The sequence below is a fragment of the Phoca vitulina genome, unplaced genomic scaffold (assembly GCF_004348235.1).
Source record: "Phoca vitulina isolate PV1807 unplaced genomic scaffold, GSC_HSeal_1.0 scaffold25, whole genome shotgun sequence".
Classification (NCBI taxonomy): domain Eukaryota; kingdom Metazoa; phylum Chordata; class Mammalia; order Carnivora; family Phocidae; genus Phoca; species Phoca vitulina.
In genome coordinates this window covers 10,076,122-10,095,368 of record NW_022589728.1, presented here as the reverse complement: position 1 = coordinate 10,095,368, position 19,247 = coordinate 10,076,122, and the positions used below count along the sequence as shown (strand labels likewise).

The 19,247-nt window shown below is 41.5% G+C and overlaps 1 protein-coding gene across 1 annotated transcript; it reads left to right on the top strand.

The window, feature by feature from the left end:
- Positions 1-15,467: 15,467 nt before the first annotated feature.
- Positions 15,468-17,054, top strand: LOC116643061 (26S proteasome regulatory subunit 10B-like). Its single transcript, XM_032421797.1, is given in 1 exon segment — positions 15,468-17,054. A coding segment is annotated over 1 exon segment (1,212 nt). The 3' UTR covers positions 16,680-17,054.
- The last annotated feature ends 2,193 nt before the right edge of the window (positions 17,055-19,247 follow it).

Below are 19,247 nucleotides of genomic sequence, written 5' to 3'. Positions count from 1 at the left end.
CTCTTTAATTGGCTGTCTCCTCATGGTTCAGATCTTACCTTAACATCTTCTTCAAAGAAAACTTCCCTGACCTGTCTGAAAGAGACACCCTGTTTATGTTTATCATGTTAGTCTGTTTTAATTCTCGGCATAGTGTATAGATATTTTCTTTTTATTTATTTATTGTCTGCCTCTCCCTCACTTCATCGGGGTTGTTGTTTGGCTAATTCAAGCTATATCACCAGCATCGAGAACAGAGCATAACCATTACACATGTTCAGTAAATCTTTGTTGAATAAATGACTGAATGAAACTCTCACCATAAAGATCTAAATATTGAAATTCCTATGGATTGATTATTATTTTCTTTCAAAATGTAGTTGCTCAAAAATAGAGCCTGTTTTGATAGTGTAAAATTAGAATGTTGTCAGGAATGCATTTTAATTATATAAATGGAAACTTTTTTCCTCACTTTTTTCTTATATCTATTCATGAATATTACTTATTACCGATGCCAACTGAGGGTTCTACATCAAGCCTATTTTGATTTTCTTGTTTTTGGAGATACAAGTGCTGAGTAAACTTGTTCAAATTAGTAAGTAAAATGTCATGAAAGTTGTTTTAACAGCAGTGTCACAGTCTTTGATTTTATGCCCAAAATTTCTGTGCTCTACCATCAAATACATTTTTTTGATGATTGATCATCTAGAACTACAGAGTCTCCTTCTATTTCATTGAAAGGAGAGATTTGGAGACCACCAGACTTGCAACAGGGTCATTTACTTTCTCAACCCAGAATCTACCGTAAGGACCTGCCACCCTGGGGTGCGATCCAGGGCTAGGCTCTTTGTGCAAATCACAAGGACAGGTGAAAGGTAGGCCTCTTGTCTGTAAGGTGGGCGAAAGGGGGTTGTGAAGGACGGAATCATGAAATGGAGCTGATTTGGCCTCAGGAATGTTCTTCAGAAGGGCAACTTAAGCAAGAGTACATCTGGGAAAAGTAACAGAGCATGTGGAGGTGAACCTATGATGCCCTTGCAGTCTGGGGCCAGCACACCCCAGTTAGAGGCTCATGGGCTTACAGCATGGAGGACTGAGGCTTGGAGAGGCAGGTGCCAGGATGCAGGCAGTAAAGAAGGAGGTAGGAGGATGCTGTAGGCAAGGTTTGCTGTTCCCCATTTCTGTGTATTATTAGTCCTGCATGCCTTCATGGGCACAAACCTTCGCCCCTCTTTAGCTTTCTGCTGACACTTCTCTCCCATTTGCCCCATTCCCTCCCCACGACTCCAGATTTCCTTCCCACAGCAGCGTTTTTGGTATGCTGTATTTCAGAAACACTATGGGATAATTAATTGTAGAGATTGGTCAGGGAGCCATCACTGTTTTTCTCTCCAAAACAACAGCAACAACAACAAAAAAGAATTTAGCTTTCAAAACCTATCTGAAGGAAGGCTTCTTTCTCCCCCACTTTTTTTTTTCTTTTCTTTCTTTTTTTTTTTTTTTTGAGACTTGTAAGAGAAAAGAAGATCGTTTGGGTAAAGAAACAAGATAGCTCTTCTCTGACAGCCCTGGAATAAATTGGTAGCTTCCTTTGTAACTTTGAAAATAATTCACAAACTCCACTCTGCTTGGAGTTCCCGGGACAAACCACATAATAACCAGGGGGCCCCTCTGCAGCCCGAGGCGGGCCAGTGGCAGCTCAGGTGTTCTGTCAAACCACAGTTCACCGTGTTCTGTCGACTGGCGGGTGCCCCAACAGATAACCGCAGTGAATACTTCCCCGGGTCACCGTGAGCAACCCCCACTGTCTCAGAGATAAATCTCAGAAGACAAGCAGGCTGAAAGCAATGTCAGCCGGCATAAAGGAAAGCACGATTAAAGGTTTTTCCCTGGCCTTTTGGATGCTGACAAGTATTTTTCTGGGATCGAACACGAGAACATGTTCATTATGAGAAAGCACCAGCATCTCTAAGGACCTAATAGCTTCATGGAGTAGTGTGGTTATATGTTTTATGTCCTTTGAAAAACATATTTTTGTCTTCCTGGAGGTCATTTGAATTAGCTTTTCACGTTAATAATGATAATTATGTGTCTTGAGTTGTCAGAACTCTGTCGTTCATGATTGGAGCGAGGTGTTCTTCAGGCTTCTTCCCCTGACATCGCTCCTGACCTCTGTTCCCTCGGACACCCCGTTTCCCTCCCGCGTCCGGAGCATAACTTCCTGCAAGTAAGCACCGCTCTGCGCTCTGCAAAGACTTGACGTCACTGCAGACTCTTCCTTCAGCGCTTTTTGGTTTTGTTTGCTTTTTTGACAGTGTTTCCTTACTGAGTTTGAACACCCTCCAGATTGTCTTGCCTGAGAGGGAAAAACAACAACACCTGCTGTACGGAATTATACTCTCCACCAGCAGCCGGCTTCATTTCTCCCCTTCTCTCCAAACGCGTTGCCTTCAGCCCCTGTCCTCTTTAATTCAAATAGACTCTTCTGGCTAGGGCCCAGAGCACACCCAGGGCAGGAAGAAACCAGGCCTCCCATGAGTCTGCATTCCCTTGGCTGCCTGGGGTCCCGGGAACACTGCTGAATGTCACCTGGGTCTGCCTGCCATCCTTTGCATTTTTGTTTTCCTGGAAATCGCCTGGTTCTGTACCTGCAGAGCTTTTGCATAAGCTGTGGAGCTGAGACCCAAGACAGACCCATGAATCAGGAGGATCCCCTCCCTGTGAAACTTGGAGGATCTTTGACAAAAAGGATTGGAGACCTGGGCCACCTGGGTGACTCAGTCGGTTAAGAATCTGCCTTCAGCTCAGGTCATGATCCCAGGGTCCTGGGATGGAGCCCCGCATCAGGCTCCCTGCTCAGCAGGGAGCCTGCTTCTCCCTCTCCCTCTGCTCTCCTGCTAATACTTTCTCTCTTTCTCTCTCTCTCACTCTCTCTCTCTCAAATAAATAAATAAAATGTTAAAAAAAATAAAAAAGGATTGGAGACCTGAGGCCCTGGGAGTGGCCCGGAGAGAGGGCGAGAGATCACAGACTCTCCCTAAGGAGTCTGCAGCCCTTGAATGCAGGAGTCTTTTAGCATGACTTTTGCTTCACTTGGAAGCCGACTAGCTGTGCAAGCTGTGGACATGTATTTTTATTAGGAAAAAAAAATTAAAACATCAATAACTCATGGCTAAAAACACACCAATTTGGTTTTACATATATAAGTATAAATGAAAACAATTCCTTCATTTCCCACTCTACTCCCACTTTCCGAAATCACCACACTTTAGCTAAGTATTTGTTGTAACATGCATCCTTCCCAGTTTTCTATTGATATTCTATAGAATGAGAGATGACTTTAAATTAAAAACAGAATTATGCCTCACATACTACTGTTCAACTTGCTTTTTTCATGGTGATCGTGGATATTTCATCATGTAAATATACTGAATATACATATGTAAAATATTTTCTTTTTTAAGTAGCTATAAAGAATTCCAATGCAAATGGTAATTCCATGCCCAAATTTCATTCTCTCTATTGAGGAAAGCGTATTCACATAAACCATTTGTTGCTTTTGGATTAAATTGCTGCTCATTTCAAACAACTCCTGGGTCTAATATCTTTTCCCTATTAGTTGAATGGATGATTGACTTATCCAGAGTGTATCAGAATTTGGTTTAGCTTAAATATGAGGTGGTTTCAACATTTGGAACTCATTTTTATTTTTTTATTTTAATTTTCATTTTATTATTACTATTAATTTTGGGGGGAGAGAGTGTGCGAGTGAGGAGGGACAGAGGGAGGGTGAGAGAGAGGATCTTAAGCAGGTTCCACACTTATAGTGGAGGCTCATGTAGGGCTCGATCTCACAATCCCTGAGACCATGATCTGAGCCGAAATCAAGAGTGGGATGCTTAACCGATTGAGCCACCCAGGCACCCCTGGAACTCATTTTTATTTATTTTATTTTTTTTTAAATTTTATTTTATTATGTTAATCACCATACATTACATCCTTAGTTTTTGATGTAGTGTTCCATGATTCATTGTTTGCGTATAACACCCAGCGCTCCATGCAGTACATGCCCTCCTTAATGCCCATCACCGCTAACCCATGTCCCCACTCCTCCTCCCCTCTAGAACCCTCAGTTTGTTTCTCTGAGTCCATAGTCTCTCATGGTTCATCTCCCCCTCCAATTTCCTCCCCTTCATTTTTCCCTTCCTACTATCTTCTTTTTTTTAACATATAACGTATTATTTGTTTCAGAGGTACAGGTCTGTGATTCATCAGTCTTATACAATTCACAGCACTCACCATAGCACATACCCTCCCCAGTGTCTATCACCCAGCCACCCCGTCCCTCCCACCCCCTACCACTCCAGCAACCCTCAGTTTGTTTCCTGAGATTAAGAATTCCTCATATCAGTGAAGTCATACGATACATGTCTTTCTCTGATTGACTTATTTCACTCAGCATAATACCCTCCAATTCCATCCACGTTGTTGCAAATGGCAAGATTTCATTTTTTGATGGCTGCATAATATTCCATTGTATATATATACCACTTCTTCTTTATCCATTCATCTGTTGATGGACATCTTGGCTCTTTCCATAGCTTGGCTATTGTGGACATTGCTGCTATAAACATTGGGGTGCACGTACTCCTTTGGATCACTACATTTGTATCTTTGGGGTAAATACCCAGTATGCAATTGCTGGGTCATAGGGTAGCTCTATTTTCAACTTTTTGAGGAACCTCCCTACTGTTTTCCAGAGTGGCTGCACCAGCTTGCATTCCCACCAACAGTGTAGGAGGGTTCCCCTTTCTCCACATCCTCGCCAACATCTGTCATTTCCTGACTTGTTAATTTTAGCCATTTTGACTGCTGTGAGGTGGTATCTCATTGAGGTTCTGATTTGGATTTCCCTGATGATGAGCGATGTTGAGCACTTTTTCATGTGTCTGTTGGCCATGTGGATGTCTTCTTTGCAGAAATGTCTGTTCATGTCTTCTGCCCATTTCTTGATTGGATTCTTTGTTCTTTGGGTGTTGAGTTTGATAAGTTCTTTATAGATTTTGGATACTAGCCCTTTATCTGATATGTCATTTGCAAATATCTTCTCCCATTCTGTCGGTTGTCTTTTGGTTTTGTTGACTGTTTCCTTTGCTGTGCAAAAGCTTTTTATCTTGATGAAGATCTTTATCATTTTTGCCCTTGCTTCCCTTGCCTTTGGTGATGTTTCTAGGAAGAAGTTGCTGTGGCTGAGGTCGAAGAGGTTGCTGCCTGTGTTCTCCTCTAGGATTTTGATGGACTCCTGTCTCACATTTAGGTCTTTCATCCATTTTGAGTCTATTTTTGAGTGTGGTGTAAGGAAGTGGTCCAGTTTCATTCTTCTGCGTGTGGCTGCCCAATTTTCCCAACACCATTTGTTGAAGAGACTGTCTTTTTTCTTTTTTTTAAATTTTTTTATTGTTATGTTAATCACCATACATTATATCATTAGTTTTTGATGTAGTGTTCCATGATTCATTGTTTGTGCATAACACCCAGTGCTCCATGCAGAACGTGCCCTCAAGACTGTCTTTTTTCCATTGGACATTCCTTCCTGCTTTGTCGAAGATTAGTTGACCATAGAGTTGAGGGTCCATTTCTGGGCTCTCTATTCTGTTCCATTGATCTATGTGTCTGTTTTTATGCCAGTACCATACAGTCTTGATGATTATAGCTTTGTAATAGAGTCCGGAATTGTGATGCCACCAGCTTTGCTTTTCTTTTTCAACATTCCTCTGGCTATTCGGGGTCTTTTCTGGTTCCATACAAATTTTAGGATTATTTGTTCCATTTCTTTGAAAAAAGTGGATGGTATTTTGATAGGGATTGCATTGAATGTGTAGATTGCTCTAGGTAGCATTGACATCTTCATAATACTTGTTCTTCCAATCCATGAGCATGGAACGCTTTTCCATTTCTTTGTGTCTTCCTCAATTTCTTTCATGAGTATTTTATAGTTTTCTGAGTACCGATTCTTGGCCTCTTTGGTTAGATTTATTCCTAGGTATCTTGTGATTTTGGTTGCAATTGTAAATGGGATCAGCTCCTTAATTTCTCTTTCTTTTGTCTTGTTATTGGTGTATAGAAATGTAACTGATTTCTGTGCATTGATTTTATATCCTGCCACTTTACTGAATTCCTGTATGAGTTCTAACAGTTTTGCGGTGGAGTTTTTTGGGTTTTCCACATAAAGTATCATATCATCTGCAAAGAGTGAGAGTTTGACTTGTTCTTTGCTGATTCAGATGCTTTTTATTTTTTTTGAGGTCTGATTGCTGTGGCTAGGACTTCTAGAACTATGTTGAATAGCAGTGGTGATAGTGAACATCCTTGCCATGTGGAACTCATTTTTAAATAAGGAAATCAGGGGTGCCTGGGTGGCTCAGTCAGTTAAGTGTCTGCCTTTGGCTCAGGTCATGATCCTGGAGTTCCAGGATCGAGCCCCATGTCAGGCTCCCTGCTTAGCGGGGAGTCTGCTTCTCCCTCTGCCCCTCACCCTGCTCGTGCTCTCTCTCTCTCTCTCTTTCTCTCTCTCAAATAAATAAATAAATAAAATCTTAAAAATAAATAAATAAGTGAGTAAATAAATAAATAAATAAATAAGGAAACCAACATTCTCCTAGCACTGTAGAATCTAAAGTTGGACTTCACTTGAAAGGTCACCCGGAGAGCTGGTTGTTCATGTGCATACCTCCCCTACATCACTCAGCCAAGAGGCCATTAAGGTTCTTTTTGCATATGGCCAATGACAGGGAAATCATTACCCCCAGAAGCAGTAAATTCTTTCAAGACAATGTGAGATAGTGGGAGAAAATATGGGTTTGGCAGTTACCACATCTGGGTTGAACTCCCTTCTTTTTTAGACATGAAAAAAGTTACCAAAATGTCTCTATACTAGCTTCACTGTGGATTGTGTTAAAACTAAATGCTCAGACTTAAAGCACTGCTCTTTATATGGAAAGCTTCTGGAATTTAGAAAATCCCTTTCCCTCTCTACAGAGCCTGGATTTCAATTCTCTTGCCTCTCTGTGAACCAGAAAAAGTCTAATAATCAACTCAGAACCAAGTAAGGGCACTTTGTTCTAGGTTGTGTTGTCCCTCTCCTGAAGAAATGAATGTATTTTATTTAATGAGAAGGGAATCTTAGGGCAACAGAATTTGCAGGGACTGAAAAATACTTTGGAAAATATTTTTCAAAAACACTATCCTCGTCCTCTGTGTTTGAGGTGGACTACGAATGCTCTTCAAGGGGCACCTCTGTATTGAGGGGCCCCAGATCTCTCTTTCCAGACCACATCTCTTTCTGAGGCTCAATCCCTTAACATAAGCTGTTAACTAGTTATCTTTATTGAGAATCATCAATTCTACACATTTGCCGATCGCCTCTTCTCTGCTGGACTGATGCTAGAAATGAAAAGATGGATAAGATATTGTCCTTTGCTAAAAGATAAACTGAAGCATATTCATATTAGAAATTGTAAGAGTTTATCTGAGCAAAAATCAATTCAATTCAGGCAGTAACAATCCAGAAGTTGTTAGGAGCATTCCACCTACAGGAGATAAGAGAGAGACTGTTATAGAGAAAAGACAGGAACCAAAGTAGGGAGGTTGTTGATTGGCTACAGCCTAAAGCTTGCTTGCCTGCTTATGATTGATTGTCCTTAAGTTTTTTTTGTTTTGTTTTATATTTTTTATTTATTTATTTGACAGAGAGAGAGATAGCAAGAGAGGGAACACAAGCAGAGGGAGTGGGAGAGGGAGAAGCAAGTTTCCCATGGAGCAGGGAGCCCAATGCAGGACTTCATCTGAGGACCCTGATGAGATCATGACCTGAGCCAAAGGCAGACGCTTAAAAACTGAGCCACCCAGGCGCCCTGTCCCTAAGTTTTGATTTTGTAACCTTGCAGCATTTACAGGCTTACATTTGGGTTTGCTTACATAGGCTGCCAAAGCATTAGAGCTGCCTCAGTATTACGGCCTCCTTATTTAATTAATTTAACAACTTGTTCTCAAGGCCTTCTAGAAGAGACAGACAAGTGGACAGGGAATGATAGGATCACATGCAAAGGCCAGGGATGCCGGAGCAGACGAAGCTTACTTAGACAAAGCCTTAATGGAGTTAGCAGTGAGGCCTGTGTGAGCGGGCAGGGTAAGAAGTGAGAATTAGTGGCCGTGTCTTGGAAAGAAGAGAAGTAAAGGAAAGAGCATTCCAGGCATAGGGATCTAACCCAAGACACTTGAGAGAACATCTGTTTCTAGGGATCACAGGCAGGGCAATGAGAATGGTGTGCAGAGGATAAGCAGGCAGTGATGACAGATGAAGGCAGAGTAGTCTTTTATTGCTGCCATAACAAATTACCTCCAACAGCATTTTCCAGCAATGCCAGTTTCCTATCTCCCAGCTCTGTCAGTCAGGTCAGTGTGCCTCAGCTGTGTGCACTATTTAAGAGTCTCACAAGGCTGATATTAAAAATTGGCTGGGCCGAGTTCCGTTCTGGGGGCTCTGGGGAGGAGGCCACTTCCAAGCTTAGTCAGGTTGTTGGCAGGATCCTGCTTCTTCCGTGTAGGACCGAGGTCCCCATTTCCTTGCTGGCTGTCAACCAGGGGTCACTGTTAGCTCCTCTCTAGTTCTTCCCCATGATTCCCAACATCTCAGAACCAGCAGTGGAGCATCAAATCCGTCCCATGCTTGGAATCTCTCAGACTTCCCCGCTTGCCTTCCTCTTCTCCTTCTGGGCTGAGACAGCTTTCTACTTCAAGTGCTCACGCGGTCAGATTGAGCCCCCTGTCATGTAATCCAAAATAGTCTCCCGTCCTCGAGGTCCTTAACTTAATCACATCGGCAAAGTCCCTTTTGTTTTGGGGATAAGAACATGGGCATCACTGGGGGACATTATTCTGCTACAAGAATATGGAACATCAGCACCAAGAGATAATCTCAAGGTGTGTGTGTGTGTGTGTGTGTGTGTGTGTGTGTGTGTGTATGTGTGTAACTCTCTACACAAGTCAGGATTACACAAGTCAAAGTTACCAAAGTAGAGAAGCACTGAATAACATATTCCTTTCTTGGAGATTCAAAAACATATTTTTATGTTAAAGACTTGCTAAGGAAATCTGTAACTTTTCCCTAGTGTTCCCCAAATTTGTTTTAACTTAACATTTTTTGTCTCCTTGAAGGTTCCTTATTAACTCCCTAAGAACTGGTATCATACAGACTAGGCTTTGAGAAACTGAGTTAGAGAGGTAAAACAAGATGTTTCTCAGCCACACTTAGATGTTTGCATATTGTCTTAAAGGCTGAGAGTCAGTGTAGGACTTTTTGCCGGGAAATACGTCATCGAGTAGATTTTAATAAGAATCTTCTGGATACAAAGGAGAATGAATGGTAGGGAAGGAAGAGGTGCAGTAGGAGGGAGAGAGGTTGGAAGGCAGGAGTAGGATTCTAAGCAAAAAATGGCATTAGCCAGAATTCAAGTGGATGGGTAAGATGAGAAGTAGGCTTGGAAGGTAGATTTGATTTTTGCAAACACTGCATTTTGAGGTCAACACTGGCTTTCACTCTCTCCCCGGGTACCTTACTTACACTCCAGAGACTGTTTAATTTCCCTACCAGGCCAAACCTCACCATGTCTGATCTTTGCCCACGTTACTGCTTCTGCTCAATGCTCCCTCTTCTCTCCTCTGCCCCACATTGTCTTGTCAGCTGATGCTTCAATTGTGCATTTCAGACAAGACTTTTCTACTGCTAGGAAGACTTCCCACCCCGCTGCATTCATTGCCTCCATCTATCAGACTGAATGACTAACAGTTGACTCCATCACACTGTTCTGTGATCAATTTTCTTATTTGTCCTCCCCTAGAAGTAAGTTCTGTAAGTAAGGAGCCATGAGTCAATTGTTCATTTCCATTTGTAGCACATTTCCTGGCACAACATACGGCCTCAATAAATATTTACTTAATGAATGAGCAAAAGAATGAATGAAATATTTCAACTGGGTAAGACAATTTGGGGTAGAAAAATAAGATGTGGCCATAAACTTTTCCAACTCTTTCCTAACATGAGAATCACTTATTGGGCTGAGATTATTCTTTTTTTTAAGACTTCGTTTATTTGAGAGAGAGAGAGCACAAACAGGGGGAATGGCAGAGGGAGAGGGAGAAGCAGACTCCCTTCTGAGCAAGGAGCTTGACACGAGGCTCAATCCCAGGACCCTGAGATCATGACCTGAGCCGAAGGCAGATGCTTAACCCACTGAGCCACCCGGGTGCCCCGGGCTGAGATCATTCTTGAGTGAGATTTTAATATGCATCAAAATGGGACATGGCTGATATAAGAAAATGGAGAAACCCTCCTTTATGCCTTGTTAGCTGTACAAAGCTTGAATAGTTTTTAATTATTCCCCATTTTCTGGTTGTGACCCAGTAAATGAGACCCTTCATCTAGTGTTATGGAGGGCAGCATTTGGAGTAAGTGGAATGACGGCAGTTACTTTGAAAGGGATGAAATTCGTTTGTAGGTTTAAAGTGTGCTATGTTAGAGTTTCAGAATCAGTTTTTAAATTTATAATCATCTTGCACATAATGTCAATAGGACATTTGACTGAGTATTTTCTGGGAAGTTTAAACATGAGCAAACCGAAAGCAGGGATTTGATTTGTAGTCAAATGGGATATGGTCTGAGGAGGTCATTTGAAACATTTCTTACAAAAAGTTATACCTGTTTCTGAAACTGTACTGTCCAACTCAATCAAGTACCACACTTGCATTTTTTTCTGATTGAACCGTGGCACAAGGTTGACCTAGTAAGTAATCAGTTCACACCTGACGGGTGCACAGTTGTTGCTCCTGCTGACACACTGAGGTCAGGCTGCTTCAGTCACAGTGTGGTAAGTTCTGTTCAAGGCTTGATAGGTTGGCAGACACGGGACCCTCCCCGGCCAGGCCACGCCCACAACTTCCCTGATGTGGTGTCACACCTTTGTCTGAGGATGCCAAACTTGGCTCCCCATGAAGTGATCCATGAAGCTGGCAGAGGGACACGAGCTGGAGTTAGATCTTTATTTTAATGAGGGATAGAGATTTCTGGAATTCTTCATAAAAATGATGCCAGGACAAACACAGTAGCCCTCTTCACCGACTTGCTTCAACTTTTAGCTATTTCTATGAACCTCTTTACTGATCTTCTTTTGTCTTTATATACCTCCTATCCATTGGTGTGGGATAGTTTAAATTCCAATTTTCCACATGACAGAAACAGAAAGCCACCAAAACTCCATATTAAAGCCATATTTTTGATTTTAAAATGATCAGATAGCCAGTTTTTAGTAGCAGTGAGGCAAAGCTTAAGAGAGAAGGGCAACCTTGAAAATGTCAAGGTTTTAAACCAGCAGCAGGTCAGAGGGCAATCTTAATTAATAAATAAGGAGATGGAGGCTGCTGGTCTTGTGTGTTGCTTCGCTGCTGAGAATGACATAGTCACAAAGAGCAACAATCACCAGGAAGTTTTCCAATAAGAAGACAGTAACAAACTATATAATATGGATGCTTTACCTCTTCTGGCTTCAGAATAATCCTGAATGTCCTTGATTTATCCTCTTCCCATATTTCATATTCCTACTTTAAGGGATGTTAAAATCATGGCCACAAAGTAAAAGTGAAATCTACTGCTGAGTGTTCTCTAAAGACTTTCAGGGCTTTTTTCTTTTACACAGAATCTGGAATTGAAAGGAAGTTTGAAGGTCATCAGTTGCAAGCTTTAGATGATAAGACAATGCTCTTGGAATATCCCTGTGGGATCAGTACTGTCTCCAGGGCGTCTCAGATACTACTACATCCCTTCTTCAATCAAAGGAGCTTTCAAAGACCTCTTCAGTTTCTAATGTAATCAGGCTTCCAGTGAATTTGGGGGTAGAATATCCATGTAGGTTTCCAGGTTGGCAAGGGCCAGTTTGACATGGCTTGATTCACTGCCCCTCACATGGAAGGGTTACATGTCCTTGTCTCCTTGACATTAGGCTTGGTCAGATGACTCATGGTACCCCTTTCTGTGGAAAGACTGTACTGGTCTAAACCTTGAATTGAGGTTTGGTCACATGACTTGTTTTGGCTGATGAATGTGTATGAAAATGATGAATGCCCCTTCCAGACAGAAGCTCTAAAAGGTATTTGTTGACTCTGTCATCTCCCTTTGCTGTAGAACTGATATTAGCATATCTCAAATATGCTGCTTCTGGAGTAAAGCTATATCTGATGAGCAGTCATTCATGTGAATGAAAAATAAACTTATCTTTGTTTTCCTAAACACTGAGGTACTGGGCTCAGTTGTTACCACAGCATAACTTAGCCTAAACTGACTGGTACAATCACTTAACACTGGTTGGCACCCTCTAGCAGGAACTGAAAAATGGAAATTAAGCCAACCATTGAGTTGGTCAGAGAAGGGGGTGGGGATGAGGAGAGCTGCAGGAATGCTGGCCCAGGAAGGAAAATTTATTTACCAAAATTTGGGACCTGAAGACATGAGCTACATGGGTAAGATGGGGAAGAAGCTAAGTCAAGGAGCTAAGGCAGAAATCCATCTATTCATGCATTCATTCCTCATTCAACAAGTATTTTTGAGCAATTAGTATTTTCTAGGCTGTAGTCTAGTGTCAGGATGAAAGTAGTGAACAACAGAGTGTGTTCGTTTTGTTCACCACCATACACCCAAATGCCAGAAATAAACCTGAGACTATTTTAGGAACTTAAATATTCACAAATAGTTATTTATTGAATGATAGGATGCTTGATAGGAGTGAGAGCTCATGGTAAATGCAAGACCCTGGTATCCCAATGAAGACTTAAAGTATAGTATGGTTTGATGGCAACATGACATCGTTGAGCTAGATGAGTTCCCTAGATTTCCCAGCTGGAGTCCCAGCCCCAGTTATAATCCTATACTAGAGCTGCTGGTGCCATAAGGTCAGCAGAGGCTGGGTCCTACGTGCTGTGCAGCTGGATGCACCTGATAAAACCCGGAATGTATCATGTGCAGACATTCTCAGAGACATTGTGTGTTTAGACTGATTTAACACTCACTGAGTGGTTCTATCACAGGGGGAGAAGGATAAGAGTATTCTTTATAGGATTGGGTGTAGCTGCGTGCCTTCATTAGTTACATGACCATGGGTAAGAGTAAGTTGTTTTCTTTCCCTGAGTTTCCTTTTTTTTTTTTTTAAGTGCCCTTAATGGTATTTATGCCATAAAGTTGTTGGGAGGATCAAATTAGATAATACATGTAATTCAGTACATTACGTAGCAAGTAGTAACCCCTTCCTAAGGGATAATAGTTGACAATATCCACAGTCATTGTGATGTCACAATTATCATGATTCCCATCTGGGTGCCCTGGTCTCCCTAGCAGCTTGACCAGGTGGCTTGGCATTATGGAATTTTTTTGCTGTACTTGGCTATAGTAATCTAACATAATAAAAATATGAATATGAATATAAATATAATCCAACTCTGGTTTTTGTTTATCATATCACTGAAACCTTATTTTCTCAATAAATATAAATTAATGACAGTGGCAGAAAAAGGATTAAAGGTGACCATTCATTATACAAAACAGACAGTCAGCTTTGGATTTAATCTTTTCCTGCTTTTGACAACAATAAGCACTGTGCTAGGGGCTTTGGAAATATAAGAATGAAGCAGATAGGCACTGACCTCCAAGAATATCCATTGCAATAAAAGAAAGGCGACATTGACATTAAATAAAGTAGAAATGATAAATACTATTAAAAGGGGTAGTGATAATTGTATCTGTAGTTCAGAGGAATGTGGATTACATCCAGTGGGAAGGCCTCATGGAGGAAGTGGCAGGTGAGGTGGGGTTTGATGTAGGAAATGTTGGGGTTCGGAGCCGACGGCCAAGAAAGAATCCTTGAGCCGTCTTTGGTGCAAAAAGGTGGTTTTATGAAAGCATGGGGACAGGACCTGTGGTCAGAAAGAGCTGTACCAGAGTCATGAGAAGCGGCCCATGATATACTTTCAAGTTGGGAGGGGGTTAGGGATAGCGTAAGTCTCTAAGGAATTTTGGAAGCAAGGATTCCAGGACCTTGAGGGGCTAGCTATTGTTGAGAAAAGGTCATTTATTACTTCCTAATAAAACCTTAGTCATGAGACCCTTCAGATGGGCCATGAATCTTGGGGGGTAGAGACAAAGGAAGTTTCAAAGGAATTTTTTATATGTTAAAGAAGACTTACAGGATCCTGGGGGTCGAGATAATGTCAAGCCAAGATTGCCTTTTGCCCTTAGCTAAGTATTCACATCAAGGCAGCTGAGCTCCCAGAGGAAGGTCACTCTACCTGTTTCCAGGACTTGTCAATGGGCTGTAGGCAGTCAGGAAATTTAATTTTTTTCTTTTGCCTTTGTTTCCCACATCAGGATTCATTTTGAGTAAGTGAAGATGGACCTGTCTAGACCAGGTCTATGACAGGCTGATTTGCCTAATCCTTTTGGATGGCCTTGGATCACCCTGTGAAAAACTGGGTACCTAAGTGTGAAGATTTAGAGTCTGCAATTTATTATCAACAGAATAATTTGAAAGCTCAACCTCAGGTTAGACTTAATTCTACAGTGATCTGGAACATCCACCATATTGGCAAGAGAAGAACAAGCCTAAGAAGGTGTGGGGCCGCCTTGATGCAGGACCCAAGAGTTTGGTGTTCTTTCCATTGGTAAAGATCGTCAGCCATTGCCCAGGCCTGTGCTTCTTACCCTGAGGCTCGAGTCACGTGAGGGTCAGCAGAAGATTCCAGAAGACTGAGGGTTTCAACTGAAGATTTTGGGGGTAGAGGAGGATATTTTTCTGTGTTGAAATAAATGTTACGTATATGATTATTATGCAAAATTCTCTTGGCTTTTTGGGATAAAACAGAAGACTTGAAAAAGCACTGATGCCTACTTTAAGATACTTGAGCTCTGCCAGGTGATGTGACCAGTTCGAGGACGCTCGAATGGAAATACTGAAATGATGTAGCATAGGGTAGAGTCCCGGTGCGTGTGTGGCTTCCCCATGGGGACACTGCAGGACTTGGTGCTCCCATGTACAAATATCTGTATGTCCAGAGAGAGAGAGGCTTTGTGAACCAGAGGAACTGGACTCTGCAGTAAAACCCTCTTTGCAAGGAACAATCTATCTGCTATTTTCTCCCCACCATTCATGGAAATGGGGTCAATTTTGGTTATTTCTTGATTTGTATATATTGACTTGGTTTCATACAATATAAAGGCCAATGTCAATGAAATTCATGTTTGTTTCAGAATAAATGGTCCCTGAGAAAGCAGAAGAAAAAAAAATGCATGGCCTTCCAATAAAAAATATTTGAAGACTGAAAAAAAAAATGCATGGCCTTCCAATTAAAAATATTTGAAGACTGAAAAAAAAAAAAAGCCCTGGGCGGCCATGGCCATTCCCGGCATCCCCTATGAGCAACGGCTTCTCATCATGGCGGACCCTAGAGATAAGGCGCTTCAGGACTACCGCAAGAAGCTGCTGGAGCACAAGGAGATCGACGGCCGTCTCAAGGAGTTAAGGGAACAATTAAAAGAACTTACCAAGCAGTATGAAAAGTCTGAAAATGATCTGAAGGCCCTACAGAGTGTTGGACAGATTGTGGGTGAAGTACTTAAGCAACTAACTGAAGAAAAATTCATTGTTAAAGCTACAAATGGACCAAAATATGTTGTGGGTTGTCGTTGACAGCTTGATAAAAGTAAGCTGAAGCCAGGAACAAGAGTTGCTTTGGATATGACTACACTAACTATCATGAGATATTTGCCAAGAGAGGTGGATCCATTGGTCTACAACATGTCTCATGAGGACCCTGGGAATGTTTCTTATTCTGAGATTGGGGGACTATCAGAACAGATTCGGGAATTAAGAGAGGTGATAGAATTACCTCTTACAAACCCAGAATTATTCCAGTGTGTAGGAATAATACCCCCAAAAGGCTGTTTGTTATATGGACCACCAGGCACAGGAAAAACACTCTTGGCACGAGCTGTTCCTAGCCAGCTGGACTGCAATTTCTTAAAGGTTGTATCTAGTTCTATTGTAGACAAGTACATTGGTGAAAGTGCTCATTTGATCAGAGAAATGTTTAATTATGCCAGGGATCATCAACCATGCATTATTTTTATGGATGAAATAGATGCTATTGGTGGTCGTCGGTTTTCTGAGGGTACTTCAGCTGATAGAGAAATTCAGAGAACTTTGATGGAGTTACTGAATCAAATGGATGGATTTGATACTCTACATAGAGTTAAAATGATCATGGCTACAAACAGACCAGATACACTGGATCCTGCTTTGCTTCGTCCAGGAAGATTAGATAGAAAAATACATATTGATTTACCAAACGAACAAGCAAGATTAGATATACTGCAAATCCATGCAGGTCCGATTACAAAGCATGGTGAAATAGATTATGAAGCAATTGTGACGCTTTCAGATGGCTTTAATGGAGCAGACCTGAGAAATGTTTGTACTGAAGCAGGTATGTTTGCAATTCGTGCTGATCATGATTTTGTAGTACAGGAAGACTTCATGAAAGCAGTCAGAAAAGTGGCTGATTCTAAGAAGCTAGAGTCTAAATTGGACTACAGACCTGTGTAATTTTCTGGAAGGTTTTTGATGGCTGCATGACAGATACCGGGCTTAATGTAAAAATAAAGTTAAGGAAAATAATGTATGTATTGGCAATGATCTCATTAAATACATATGAATAAAAATAAGTATGAATAACATTGCAAAAATTAGTAATTCAGTAATTCTTTTAAGATTGGTACAGAAGAAATTTGTATGTTTGTTAATGTTGCATTTATTGCAGCAGAAGTTATAAGACTATGTTAAAGCTTTTCGTATTTGCTGTGTGAGCATTTTGTAAAACATTGAAAGTAGTTTGAAATAGTACAAGAGAGCATTTCTTATGACTTATTTTATATCATTTGTTTTCCTCATCCTAAAAAGTTGAATAAAATCTGTTTGATTCAGTTCAACAACAACAACAACAACAAAAAATGGACCTGCATGTGGGGAAGAAAGAATGGCTTTGGTCAATTCATGGAGAGACTTTGTGACAGGCAGGGCACCCCTGGAAATAGACCCTGAGATGGGGATGTGTGTGCTTTATTTTACATTCATTGGGGTGCACTTACAGGGACAATGTCTCTAAGGGAGGAGGGAGTGAGAAAAGCAGAACTGGCAGAAGAAGTAGTCGAACTGGGAGTAATGGAGCTACAACCAAGGCCACCCCGACACTTAAGGAACAAACATGGAAAGGTAAAGAAGAAGTATAAGAAGGGACAGAGAAGGGCAAGAGAAGCAGAGCAAGAGAACATCCTTTAAGCCAATGGAAAGGATTTCCAGAGGCACACGTGGCTGCTCCACAGATATTTGTTAGATAAATGGACCAGGAAAGAAATGACCAAATGAACAAGGGCGAATACTTTCAGTCACAAGCCTTTAGTTTTCCGAAGGCCAACAGATCTGAGTTTATTTCCCCCACAAGTTAGCTCACTGACAGCAAAGCAGTAGAGTCTTCCTGGGTGTCCAATTCTGAAGAATGATATTCTTTATCCATCTGTCCTCCTCAGGTCAATGGGAACTCTTTCTAGCACTGTCAGAATTCACAAAATATCAAGGAGCCTACTGAAGCTACAATGGTCTGGTTCTATCTTCTGGATGTAACTCCGATCTTCTAGGAGAGGCTGGTTCCACCGGAGGGACCCTGGCCCAGCTGATGTTTGGGATGTTTGCTGAGAAGTGGGTGTGTAAGGGCTGCTGTGTTACTTTCTGAGGTGCCGCCATCCTACGGGCTTCCTGAGGGTAGGAACCACACTTCATCTCACGCTGAGGACCCGGAGCTGTGCAGGCACATAATACAAATATCTCTTTGTACACCTGAGCCCAGCCATCTGTGGTGTATGAGACACTATCCCATGTGCAAGCTGCTCCAAGGCACCAGCCACACCCAGCAGCCCCTCAAGTTTTAGCACATTTCAGTCTAGACCTGGAACTTCAGTGAAATTATGGAATTTTATCATGTAAATAATGACGTGACAATTTTATTTTTATTTTTATTTTTTTTTAATTTATTTATTTGAGAGAGAGAATGAGAGAGAGAGACAGAGAGAGCACATGAGAGGGGGGAGGGTCAGAGGGAGAAGCAGACTCCCTGCCGAGCAGGGAGCCCGGTGCGGGACTCGATCCCGGGACTCCAGGATCATGACCTGAGCCGAAGGCAGTCGCTTAACCAACTGAGCCACCCAGGCGCCCTCACGTGACAATTTTAAACAATTGTATGAAGAAAGTTCCTTAAGACTAGGATGGCCAACTTGATAGACTAGCCAAAACAGATGGGTGGGCTTTCCACTCTGCTAGAATCTCTGAGTTGTTCTTCTCATGCATCTGGAACTCTGGAAAATATAGCAATTACAACTCCAACCATACTTATTGAACTAGAGAATTCATATAGCTCCTGGGAATTAAACTGAGGAGGCTATGATTTAACTTCAAGAAATCAATATGCCCTACATGGCCCCCGTGAAGACATCTGAAAAATCATCCCAATGGTGTAGGTAAAATTTTTCCACTCTCTCAATTTGATCCTGGCTGAGGCCTGAGAAGAAACTCACTGGGAAGCAATGATAAAGGTCAGATGTCCACTTGACTGATTTTAGATAAAGTTGTAAGTATCTTAGACTATCTGTCTAAAGGTCCTGCGAAGTAAGGTTCAATAGAGGATAATGACTTTAAGATGGTATTAATAATATCTCTTTTCTTTGTAATTTGTGTAGAGTAAGTCTAACTAAATTGATCAATCCTCTCGTTGTAAGGTAGATATTGGCATAGAGGTAGGGGTTTCCTTTTATCTTTTTACATACCCAGCCTGTTACCCTTATGGCCAAAGGAGTGATAAGTCCTAGGAGAGGAATGGCTTTCTATATGGCCCAAGTGAGTCAGTAGCCATTAGTATAAAAAAGTAGGAGAATCCACATAAAAATCTCATTCTTAGTTTCTCTTAAAAGACTAGTCCTAGAAACTGGACTGTATTCCTTAGCTGTCATATCTGTCGGAGCTGAGTAAATGGCTTCTCCTTTAGCTGGTTTGTTACAGTCCCCATAGCTGATGTTTCTCTCATTCCAAGTTCTCAAGCATGTGCAAAAATACAGTGTTCTCTCT